At 44.4% G+C, this 12967-nt stretch overlaps 1 protein-coding gene across 1 annotated transcript in view; it reads left to right on the top strand.

The window, feature by feature from the left end:
* Nucleotides 1-395: 395 nt before the first annotated feature.
* LOC306913452 (A-type potassium channel modulatory protein DPP6-like) overlaps nt 396-12967 on the top strand; it is a 48069-nt gene continuing 35497 nt past the window's right edge. The window contains exons 1-3 of the mRNA XM_079490112.1: nt 396-446; nt 1496-1570; nt 8976-9028. Coding sequence (XP_079346238.1) covers nt 1499-1570; nt 8976-9028 — 125 coding nt within the window. The 5' untranslated portion in view covers nt 396-446; nt 1496-1498. The remainder of the gene's footprint in view (nt 447-1495; nt 1571-8975; nt 9029-12967) is intronic.

The raw sequence follows: 12967 nt of genomic DNA, 5'->3' as shown, positions 1-12967 counted from the left end.
ACAACCATAGAGCTATAAAGGATAGAGACCGAACCGGAGCGTTAGCCCCGCCCCCCCCCCGCTATTCATTTCAGTGGAAGTTGCTCAGTGGCGTTTTGAAGCACCCGGAAGACTTCCGGAAGTATAATTATAACTCGATGGCTCGAGTGAGCGGAAGTTTAGCCTAGCCTAGCCCCGGACCTCAATTTTGAGGTCCGGGCTTACGCACGTGACGTCATGAATGTCCGTCCACTTCCATTAAAGTGGACATTTCGCCAGTAGGTAGTGGCATCTTCAACGTTGGATAGCCTTACTGGGGGCTTGAGTACAACGTTAATGTCTCTCTGTCTTCCTCCCTCTCTCTGTGTGCAGGTAATGAGCTGTTGTACCGCACACGGGAAGGGGATGTCGTCAGGTTCAACGTTGACTCCAACGAGAGGACAGTCTTGGTGCATAACAAGAAGTTTGTAAGTTTGTTGTTGTTATTGTTTGTTTTTAATTTCTGTAACATTCCCTTTATTTAACCATATTAATTACTGGGATCCCTATTTTGGGCACATAGGTAAAATGTAAAAAAATTAATATGTGCAAGGCATTCTGTTTAATTTATTGTGTTACACGGGGCGACTGTGGCTCAAGAGGTAGAGCAGGTCGTCCAATGATCCATGGGTCGGCGGTTCGAATCCCGGCTCCTCCTGTCTACATGTCGAAGTGTCCTTGGGCAAGACACTGAACCCCAAATTGCTCCTGATGTGCTGGTTGGTACCTTGCATGGCTTCCGCTGCAATCGGTGTATGATTGTGTGTGTGAATGGGTGAATGTAATGCACAATCTATGTAAAGCTATAAATGCACCATTTACCATTTACAGTGAAAATCGCAGATATGCACGTGAGGTGCTATTTTCGTCGCATGAAGTGGTTGGATATAAAAAAATAGCAGATCTTCAAGTGTGTGCATCTGCTATTTCTTAGCTTTTATTTTTTTCATTTTGTAAAAAATGTAAAAAAATACCCAAACTTCTATTCTGGTCCCTGGCACAAAAAAATGCTTGCATACCAAGTTTGAGAACCACCAATTTAAACCAGTCACAGAACAAAAGAACGGCCCGCAGTCAGTGGGCCGTAAACCAAATTAAAAAACTTTTGTCACTGTGTCAGCATATCAGCAGCTCCCAGAGCCCTCCCTTTATCACACATTTCCCCCCAAATGATCCATCATTATTGCTCTTCGCAAAGAATGCCTCGTTAACGTCTGGGTTAAGCGGGGCGGGCGTTTGAGGGAGAGAGCGTGCACGTCACGTCTCGAGTGCACGACACACAACATTATGTCCGCCATCAAATCAGAAAGCCCACGGCGCAAGATTAATGTGTCGCCTGTTTGGCGTCGCGGTAGTCACGGGCCATCTGTCAAAGGCGGCCGTGGCTTTAATGAAAAATTATACCACGCATGGTTAAAGGTCTCATCTTTCTGTCTGCGTGTCTGTCTTTTTTCTTTTCTTCTTTCTTTTCTTTCAGGAAATGTACAAGGCCAGCAGGTATGCGGTGTCCCCAGACATGAAGCACGTACTGCTGGCCTATAACGTGGCACCGGTAAGCCCCCCCCCCCCCCCCCCCTTTCTCATTTTGTTTTATTTTTCTTTCGAAATCTTAATGTATTTTTGTGACAGGCAAAGACGACAGATAATAAGACAATTACTGTGCAACAAAGAGGTATGCAATTTCCTGATACAAACAAGATAAACAAATAGCCAATAGCAATATGCAATTATAATCATTCTCAAAGAAGCACGGTAGCAGCTTTAGCCCATTTTGGGCGGGAACCCCTGTTTGTGTTTTAAACATTGTTATAATTTAGCTATTGAAAAATAGCAGATCTACACCGAGTGGCGCGCTACGAGCTTGTAGGTGTGTTATTTTTGAAAAATTGTTAAAATGTGGCGCAAATCTTTGAATATATATTCTTTCAGAGCGGACGTTTTTAACTCAAATCTTTGCTTCCAGGGAGTCCCTGGAACAACATATTTTCAGATGGGGGTCGGCGGCCAATTTCATAACCTTTCTGGGATCCTTGACATGAAATAATTTGAGAACCACTAATATAGAAACATAGGGTTTTTCAGGAAACTGTCATGATTTAGAAGACATTTGTAGAATCGAACTTAGGTCTAAAAGGGTTACTGACAGATAAAGGCGAGACATGACGTCCTGCGCATGTATAGTCGGCTGGAGAATTGTTTCCACGTCATTCTGTTCCATGCATCGGATCTCTCCAGATATATCCTGGCTATGGCTTTGCAATCGTGAAATGGACCCCGTGTAAAACAGTGTTGTTTTCGTCGACTAAAACTAAGACGAAAATCTTTCGTCGACTACCTTTTTCCACTGACGAAAACTAAATGGAAACTAAATAAAAACTAAGCTGTATGATGACTAAAACTAAGACTAAATATACTGACAATTTTGTCAACAAATTAAAACTAGACTAAAATGTTAGATAGAGACTAGTGGACAAGAGATCCAGTATAAATCATTTTACAATTAGTTGCATGCTGAAAATAGCCGCGACGCGTTGTGAGCTATACAGTATATACGTCAGCTTTTTGAATATAGCAGATCTACAAGCTCACAACATTTGAAAACTTTAAACTTCTGGCACTTTAAAACGTATGATGCCTATTAGGAAATCCACACACGTCCTTTCAAATAAACCTGGGACGTGTGGACACGTCTTAAGGTCTTTTTTTATCTATTTAAAACGGGATTGAATCATCCATGTTTTTTTCAGCGGCCGTTGCTAGGCAACGCCTTGCTCAGCCCACGCCTTGCTCAGCCCGTCCTTGAGTCTGTTTTGCTGCGCGCGCAGCCATTCACTTCCTTATTTACTCTGAATCTACGCTGCCTCTGCGCACATTGATCATAACGCCGATGTTCTGTCGTGATTTCTGACTTCATCATGCATCTCGTTTAGAACATTAACGAATATTAAAGAGAGATCTGTTTTACCACGGCAATGTAGGCTTTGGGGGGAATTGAAAGGCGGGGGTTTTCAGAGTAAAATCTCCCTCATCTGCTTGGCACTCTAGCGCTTTTATTCTGAAAATTTCCCCGGCACCCAATATTGTTAAGTATAGTTGGATGCTAATACTTTTGTAACATAGTATTTCATTGTGATATTGATACTTTTACTTAAGTAAGAAATGTGAGCACACACAAATGTGTGCACATATGGAACAGGCGTGTGGGCTTGCTTGTTTTTCTTAATTATCCAGAATGACAGGCAAAATATGTCAGCCGCCACAGTCAGTCAGTCAGTCAGTCAGTCAGTCAGTCAGGGTGCTCACGGCAGCGGCGCGAAGACGACAGGGAAGGGCAGGCGGAGGGGAGAAAGTAATCGTGGTCAGGTGTGCGTGCGTGGCCGGGTGGGTGTGCCTGTCGTCGCACATGGCTGGATGTCTCTACAGTAGCAGCCGAGTGGAACCACACAGCAAAGCAAAGATAGGCAGAGAACACAGAACACCCTCCTCCCCCCACGACTCTGCACACACGGAGACAAGGAGAAGAGAGAGAGAATGTGTTTTGTAGGTCGAACGCCCTCTCGGCGGTGTGAGGGATGTGGCGTTTAGAGGGACCAAACCGTATCAACCTCTTTAATGTAGGCCTATTTATTAACCCACAATATACTGTATGTCACATTTTATACAATTTACTTGCATAATGGGGAAACTATAGTGTAATTATGCATTTATCTTGCAAATATGTCACCTCTGTTCATGAATCCAACTCTTTAGACTAGTTCAGGCAGAACATCTGACACCTACAGTAAGCAGGTGGACACAATGGACCCTCATTGATATGTAGCCAAGGTCGTTCATTCTTGTTATTTCAAGCTGTGTCACTCGGCAGGTTTTGTTAGCGAGGTTAGCGAGGTGCAAACGGCTGTGCGGGCTTGCGCGCATCTTCAAAACCACCAGGGCGGCGCCTGGATAGCCCTACTGACAGCTCACCCCTGGCTGTAAGATTAATGTAACACTTGGCCGGAATAATAAAATGCTGATTATAGTAAAATTATTATCACAGACATTCGTTGAGAATTATTAACTTAAGTAAACAAAGAGTACTTTTCCCACCGCTGTGTGTGTGTGTGTGTGTGTGTGTGTGTGTGTGTGTGTGTGTGTGTGTGTGTGTGTGTGTGTGTGTGTGTGTGTGTGTGTGTGTGTGTGTGTGTGTGTGTGTGTGTGTGTGTGTGTGTGTGTGTGTGTGCGCGCATGCGCGATTTTATTGCCCCCTCCCCACCCAGCCCCCCCAACACACACACTATTTCAGATATAGCTTTAGCTGTATTGAGTGTTGTGTTTAATGACCTACAGTATGAGAGCCATCCACCAAATCATATTCCTTGGCCAATAAACTGGTGCACTAGGTCATAGGTCATGGCCTCCAGAGCTGCGATCGAGAAGCACACGTGATTTTTAGGGGATTTAATCCCCTTCAAATTACTTACACATGATATCAGGGGTGACGTGACATTGTCATTGGCTTGCAAAAGTAGTGGGAAGGGCCTTTTTCTTAAAATAAAGAAATAAATGCCATATTATATCATGAATGCAGGATCTGATCAGCACCAGATTGGAATGGCATGTTGCTCGGCCTCTGACACAACGCCTCCCAGCTGATTCCTGGCTCGGGTCCCGATGGGCATCAGTGTGATCAAGGCAACCACACTTGCAATTTCCTTGAAGTCATAGCTGTTGTGATTGTCCACACGCTGTGGTCCTCACAGGAGGAAAGCACTCGCGGTGCCCACTCTCAACCGCAGCTCCATTAAAAGCTCTCAAGTGAAATGACTCACCGGCAGTCCGTGGTAATGGTGATTGAAGCCTGCAGTACCTCATGGCAATTACAGCTGTAAGTGTGTGGTCGTTTTTACAACGTGTCGCTCAAGTTCAACTCCAGATTACACACACTTAATTTATTTCTGTATTTACAAACTGCATGCACACCGCAATGATTGACTGGGATTTACGCGGCGTGTCATTCACGTTAATGAACATGTAGCGGCGCTGCAGCACCACCAACCTACGTTTAGGTAAGAAAGAAGTTAATAATATACTACAACTCTAAGAGTTGTAGAACTCTTAATAATAACGGAATTTGGTCATTTCGGGTACTCTGGATCGTGCGGGTAGCGGTTCTCATATTCATTATCATAGGCGATTCCGTTCGGGCTGCGGTTCCGACACCCTCGGTGCTTTTCGGGCTCAGAGCCAGAATTCTAATAATAGTAGCGGGTCAATTCGGAACTCGTTCCACGGTTCTTTTTCGGAGCGGGTTGGTCCAATTGGACCTGTGAAGACCTCTAACAGATTTCATAGACTTGTTTGACAGCATTATCGTCAGTGTTGAGTAAATTCATGTTTTTTGTTTGTTTGTTTACATATTATCTTTTCTATTAAAGAGTGCCGTGATCCCCCCCCACCCACCCCTAAGACATGTATTATGATTATACTTATACTAGGAGGAAGATTTATTTTCAAAAAAGTGTACAGAAATTGTTAAAATTATGTTTTATGTGGCCACACCCACCAGTTAATAACAATGGACCTGGTTTTCAGGTGGGTCACCAAGCTGCACCCACAGCTGTTGTTATATGTTAAGGGGAGGGGATGATAATGTGATGTCACTAACGTGGTGGTATTTCGATTGGGCTTTTGACTGAAGGCTTTCAGCTTTCAGGAAGAAACCAAAAATACACAGGGAAGACATATTTGAATATTGTAAATGTACATGCCCGAGGTTGATTACATTAGGTGCGTCTTATCTTGAATTGAAAATGACTGGTACCACGGCGTGGTACTGCGTTCTACGAGCATGACACCACTGGTCGTCAGAAGTACACTTCTTTCCACCTCTTAAAAGTGCATCTGTCTGTTGCGTGGAGTTGTCCTTTTCTTTTGTGGATTCGATGTTATACTGTAGATCTTTTTTCTATAGCCTTTGTGTAGCATAAGAGACGGGGGTCACAGGGGTCAAGTACCCCGTGGGCTGATTGATGACCTTATATAGCCGTGAGACTGAACGAAGGGAAAAAGAAGTGTGAAAAGCCTCAAACGAGTCAGCGCCAGTCCTCTGACCCTGCGGCCTCCACAGTGGAGCCGGCTTGCTGAAGGACAGAGCTCTGCTCTGCAACCGGCTTAAACTCTATGAGAATGTCCGGCCCCCCCACTCTAGAACCGCGGAAAAAATGGGACGCGGACTGGTCCGCTGGAGAATCGTCCCCATGTGTTGTAAGCCAGAGATACGTCACTGGGTTCTACAATTAAAGCAGTGTATCCAGGCTTTTGATTGATTGATTGAAGAATTTATTAACAGTTTGCAGAATTACAGTACATTTCAAGCACAAACTCAATACAAAGGCTGTTAACTGTGAGTGGACGACCCAATTAAGCATTACACTTGTTTCCAACAGGGTCCACCATGTTCAAATCATCAAAACATTTAGAGACGTACAAATAGACACTTCTATAGACAGAACAGGAATTCATCAAAAAAGAATTCATCAAAAAGGAGGTAAAAAGGGAAAAGAAATATATACAGTGAGGGGAAAAAAGGGGGGGGGGGCGGGGGGGGGGGATTCAGATTTTACGGGGGCCAGTTTCGAATTGCAGCCATCCGTAGGTGCCCTTTGAGAGCGGTTTTGAAGGAGTCAAGGGATTCGCATGTCTTAATGACAGTTGGTAGGGCGTTCCACATTTTGGTGGCATAGGAGCGAAAAGAATTTAGTCCCTTGTTTGTGCCGAATCTGGGTTGTACATGGTTCGTTGCACTCCCTCTGGTGTTGTGGGTGTGGACTTCGTTAACATTAAGGAAGTATCTAGACAGGTACATGGGTATCTTGGTGGTGTATCGAATCTTGTGGACCAGACCCATTGCAAGATGCTGTACTCTGTCGTCGACCCTAAGCCATTCCAGCCTGTCGAAGTGGGCAGGGGTGAGGTGGGTTCGGGGGGCTAGATCAAGTAGGAGCCTGACCAGTTTGTTTTGGGAAGTCTGGAGCCTGGTTTTAAGGGCCTTTGAGGTGCTGTGGTACCAGGAGGTGCATGCATAGTCAAAGAAACCCTGTACAAGGGCTCCTGTTAAGGTCTTCAAGGTGTTTTTGTTGACCAGTGAGGAGATCCTGTAGAGGAATCTTGTTCTATGGTTGACTTTTTTGATTACGTTGGTGGCCATTTTATCACCGGAAAGATTAGCCTCCAGGATGGAACCTAGGTAGGTAATTTCATCTTTACGTGTGATAACATTGTCACCCACTCTAACCAAGAAGCCATTTGCCTTGCTGAGATTACTAATAGAGCCAAAGAGAATGGATTCAGTTTTTCCCAGGTGTAAAGATAGTTTGTTATCAGCGAGCCAGGTGCAGATTCTACCGAGTTCAGAGCTGAGGGCATTTTCAACCTGCAGTTTGTCCCTGTCCGAGACCAGCAGTGCTGAGTCATCTGCGAACAGGAACAAGTTGCAGTCACAGGCTGAAGTCATGTCGTTTACATATATTAGGAACAGTAGAGGCCCTAGTATGCTTCCTTGTGGAACGCCACAGCTCACTGGGAGGGGGGGGGACAGTGTTCCGTTCACTTCCACCATCTGTTCTCTCCCCTCCAGGTAGGATTGCATCCAGCTCACTGATGTGCTATCGAAACCAATTGCTTTTAGCTTGTTAACCAGTATGGAGTGGTTCACGGTGTCAAAAGCCTTTTGGAGGTCCAGCATGACCATGCCGCAGTATTTGCCAGCGTCCACCTCTTGTTTGATGTGGTCGCTCAAATAGAGGAGGCATGTGTCAGTGGAGTGGGATGTTCTGAAGCCAGATTGGAACTCGTACAATAATTTATTAGTGGCAAGATACTTTTCAACCTGTTCATAGACTATTTTTTCCATCACTTTCGAGATGGAACTAAGAATAGAAATAGGGCGGTAGTTGCCGGGGTCTAATTTACTCCCTTTCTTGTGCAAGGGGGTTACTTTGGCCAGTTTGAAATCTTGGGGGATCTGTCCCTGTTTGATGGAGAGGTTTACTATGTGGGTGATGATTGGAGCTATAGAGATGGCTGAGTCTCTGAGAAATTTGGAGGGAATGTTGTCATGGCCTGTGGCCTTGTGGGGTTGGAGGGCACTCAGTTTCTTAATTACCTCATCAGTTGTTACCATAACTAGTTTAAAATCGTCTTTACAAACACCTAGGTTTTTGTAGAAGGTTGTAATGTGCTCTACACCAAAGAGCCCAGAGTGGGAGGGCAGTTTGTTAACCAGAGTTGTTGATATGTTTGTAAAGAAGATATTCAAGTAGTTGGCCACATCAAGGTTGTCAGTGATGAGAGTATTGTCAGATTTGATGTTTATGTTCGAAAATCTGGGCCGTGGCTCAGCGGTCCAGGCACCTTGGCCGGTAGCCCGAGTCTGGCAGTGTGCCGCGGATTCGACTCCCGAATCCGACGGCCTTTACTGCATGTCACCCCCCCATCTCTCTCCCCATTTCCTGTCAGCCTACTGTATGTAAATATAAAATATTATAATATAATTTAAAAAAGCAGTGTATCCATTCTAGGTGGTTTCAGGGAGTTATTATCAAATCAAATCAAATCAATTTTATTTGTATAGCACATTTAAAAACGACTCTCATCGTACCAAAGTGCTTCACAGGTCAAAGAAAAACAATACGATACAGTGCAATACAGTACGTCAGTGAAACAATAAAATAAAATAAAATAATAAAAAACAATGCATAGGTACAGTAGACAAGAGAGACGTTAAGAGCAGTTAAAAGGCAGTACGAAAAACGTATCCTATGTATAAAGTGCAAGAGTATTAGGGGGACTGGAAGGCTTGAGAGTAGAAGAACGTTTTGAGCCTAGACTTAAAACTCTCATTATGGGGCCGGGGGTTCTGTAAAAGTATCCCACTGTGAAAGTCTTCTTCTCACACATGGCTTTCCTTCCTCCAGCTGTACCAGTATTCCTACAATGCCTTCTACATCATCTGCAGTCTGGAGACGCCGTGAGTATTCACCCATTTTGGGCGGGAACCCCTTTTGGTGTTTTAACTAAGCATTATGTTATACTTTAGCTATTGAAAAATAGCCGATCTACAAGCTCATAGCGCGCCACCGAGTGGCGCGCTACGAGCTTGTAGGTCTGCTATTTTTGAAAAATCGTAAAAATGCGGCACAAATCTTTGAATATATATTCTTTCAGAGCGAACTTTTTTTTTATTTCGACTTCAGGCCCAAATGGGTTAATTTAGTTTGTTTTTAGTTTTAGTCGCACTAGACCGGTGCCCGGCCGGCTGTAGAGCACCAAGTCGGTAAGGATGGAAGTTGGAGATCCATGCCCCCCCCCGGCTATGCAGTACCCGTTGTACCCGTGTCAGAGTACCCGTTCCACCCATCTGTCTGTGTCCCTTTTATGAACATATATGGAGATTTCTGTATCTGTCTCTCTGAGTCCCTTTATTCCTATATATGGAGTTCTGTGTCAGGCATGCCCAAATATGGAGTGTTGTGATGTCAGAACAGGCCAGCTCCATATATGGAGCCCGGGCAGAGGCCTTTTGTGGCGGTTCTGGACAACCGTGGGTCCGACGACTCAACACCGGGCACTGCACCCCCTGTGGGGGGTGTGGAACGCGTGTGTCGAATTTGAAGTCGGTGGGGCGAACGGTTAGATCTATGTAAAGCGCCTTGGATAAAGGCGCTATATAAATGCACCATTTATAAATGCACACAGCTACTTACCGGTAGCTGTGTGCCAAAAATATAGAACAGTGGTTCTAAAAAGTGGGGTCCGGGGACCCCCAGGGGTCCTTGAGGGGTTTCCAGGGTGTCCCTAGCTAAATGACTGATAATTTTGGAACCCAATTTAACCTTCTATAACTCTCAGAGTGTACAAGTGGAACCAAATGGACCCATACACTTTCAGAGTCATGGTGGTCTTTGGTCTAATGTAGGGGTTCTCAAAGTGGGGTCCATGAGTGGGTTCCCAGGGGGTCCCCGCAGCAAAATTACATTTACAGCAAAACCCAATCACGTAGGGGTTCCTTGGCACAAATACATATTTTTCAGATGGGAGTCTGTAGCCAATTACACGTCATTTCGGGGGTCCTTGACATGGGCAAGTTTGAGAAGCAGTGCTGTATTGATGGAACATGTGAAAACAATGTAGTGGAGTTCAGCCTGTGTCAGCCTAGGGGCAGTGTTCACACTGTGCACAAGACATTTGGTGTTGATCGGTTCAGAAGCTTGCCAGATTAGCTCCACACATGCATGCACACACATGCAGATGCACGCACGCACACACACACGCGCGCACGCACGCACGCGCGCACGCACGCACGCACGCACGCACGCACGCACGCACGCACGCACGCACGCACGCACGCACACACCCTGAGAGCTCCACAGTCTGTTGATGCTTTCAAGAGAGGACTATAAAGACTTTCCTTTTTAACAAAGCATTCGTTTAGCTTCCCCCCCCCCCCCCTCCCCCCAGGTGGCTTAGGCCTTTTTCAGATCTACACAAGGCTGTAGCTACGGTAGTTGAACTTCAACTGCCCCTAGTCTCACTTGGCGAGGCTGTGAAAGCTCTGTCCATGTGAGACTAAACTGGCCCTAACCCTACATCATAGTGTGTGGGCTTTAACAATTGAGCACTTTAACACTTGAATCGCTCCACACGTCTCTTCTCCCTTCTGGCTCCCAAACTATGGAACTCTCCATTGCAATTAGAACTGCAGACTGAGTTCACTCCCAGTCTTTCACCGTAGTCTGAAACTCCAGACTCCATCTCTTAGCCCGTAGCACTTGCACTAGCACTTGCCCTACTAGCCTCGATGACCATGAGGCTTATACAAAGGCTAAACTATGTAATTTAGATAGACAGATGCCAGGTCATTATTAATCAGACATTTTATAGCATTCTATATAGTGTTTATAGTTTCAATGTAAGGATAATCTACTGTTAGACGGATGATAGGTTCTTAGTTTACTTTTTCTTCTTTTTTTTTATCCCACGATTTTGCAACCCATTTTTTCACCCAGTGTCAATTATCTAATGTAATCCTGGGCGCTACACTTCCTCTGCCAACCTGGGGGGGCAGCGGATTGACCTCATGCTTCCTTCTATGCATGAGGAGTCCAAGCTGCTTCTTTTCACCTGACAGGGCCAGGGGGAGTTTCCCCAGCCAGACGTAGCGCGTGGAAGGACCACGTTATTCCAACCAGTTCCTTTCCCCTCCATCAGGCGCCCCGGCTGACCAGGGGGAGGCAGTTTAGGGACCTGGAGTTCTTAGTTTACTTATGATCCTAGATGACTATTTCTATGCATTTGACGTATTTACCTTGTGTCGTTCTTGCTTATTGTAAATCACTCTGGATTACTAAATGCCTAAATTGCCTAAATTGTAAATTGTAAATCCATTTCTTCTCAAAATGAGGTCCAGGGACTCTCGGGGTTCCTTGAGGGGTGTTTTCCAAATGGACCCTGACAGGCCTCCAGCTCTATAACTGGGTGGACACATGATCCAGCTGTCACCATTACAACTTTTAAGTTGATGATTAACTGTCATACGAATAATTGCAATTAACAATTTAATGGTGTTTTTGGGCATTGGACATTGGAACATTATGAATAACAATTATGTTTCTGTTTGCCATTTAGGCTTCGTAATCAAAACATTTCCCAGGACTGATTTGGCAAATAACTGGAGTGGAAATAGCCGATAAACACATTTCTTTTTTCACTTAATTTGTATTGATGAAAAGACGGAGACAACAAAACAAAAAGACAAAACAAAAAAAAGAACAAAAGGAGGAAGACGAAAACAAAAAAAACAAAAAGACAAGGCTGCATTTTTCATATTACAAGATATATTCATTGAAATCCTCTTACATTATCGCTAGGCTGAGAGAAGAGATCCCACTTTTCCCACTTTTTATAGAACTTATCCTCTTGTAGTATGAATGTTAGTTTTTCCATGACATACAGTTCCTCAGTAATGTCCATCCATTGTTCTTTCGTGTGATCGCTTTCCTACTTGTTGCTAAGAGGATCTTGATTAAATATTTATCATGTATTAGAAACTCTTCAGGGATATTTCCCAGCAATAAGAAGGAACAAGTCAGAGGTATCTCAAAACACAGAATGGTCTCCAAGGTGGAGTGGATATCCTGCCAGTATCCAGAATATATGAGCGTGGCCCGCTCTCTTGTGGCCAACCGATAAACACATTTAAGCTATTTTTGCTATTATTGGAAAATGTTTGAAAATGTATGTTTTGATAAAATGTTGTTAAAAGAAGTAAGTACAATATAACCTTAACCCAGGATATACACATAGAAGCGTAAAGAGCAGAACATTTTTGAGCGATTATGACGATTATACAAAAATAATTGCGACTATCTCAAATTATTGAGACAATGTAATAGTAGATAAGATGGTACAGTACACATTACGGGTGCATTTGGTTCCATGTACTCTCTTAGAGTGTACAGAATACGGGTCCATTTGGTTCCATACGGGTCCAGGGTACTGTACTGTACTGTACTGTACTGTACTGTACTGTACTGTACTGTACTGTACTGTACTGTTAGGTTTTGCACACCTGTGGTGAAAAACAACCATGCTGTTTTCGTGCTCAGACACAGCCACCCACCCACACACATAGCTCCGTAAGGGGGTGGTTCCACCACTCAAAAAGGATTTTTATTTTGAAGTGGTGCAACCACTTCCTTAAGTGACTATGTGTGTGGGTGGCTGGGTAGCTGGCTGGGTGGGTGCGTCTGAGCACGAAAACAGCATGGTTGTTTTTCACCGCCTGTGCGCAACCTAACACACACACACAAACACACGCACATATTAACTGTATATATGGTGATTTAGGGTGTGCCAGTACAGTACAGTACAGTGACAGTACAGTACAGTAGAGGGTACATTAGAGGGA

The sequence above is a fragment of the Electrona antarctica genome, assembly GCF_951216825.1.
Source record: "Electrona antarctica genome assembly, chromosome: 20".
NCBI lineage: Eukaryota > Metazoa > Chordata > Actinopteri > Myctophiformes > Myctophidae > Electrona > Electrona antarctica.
This window is presented reverse-complemented; position numbering and strand designations above follow the sequence as displayed.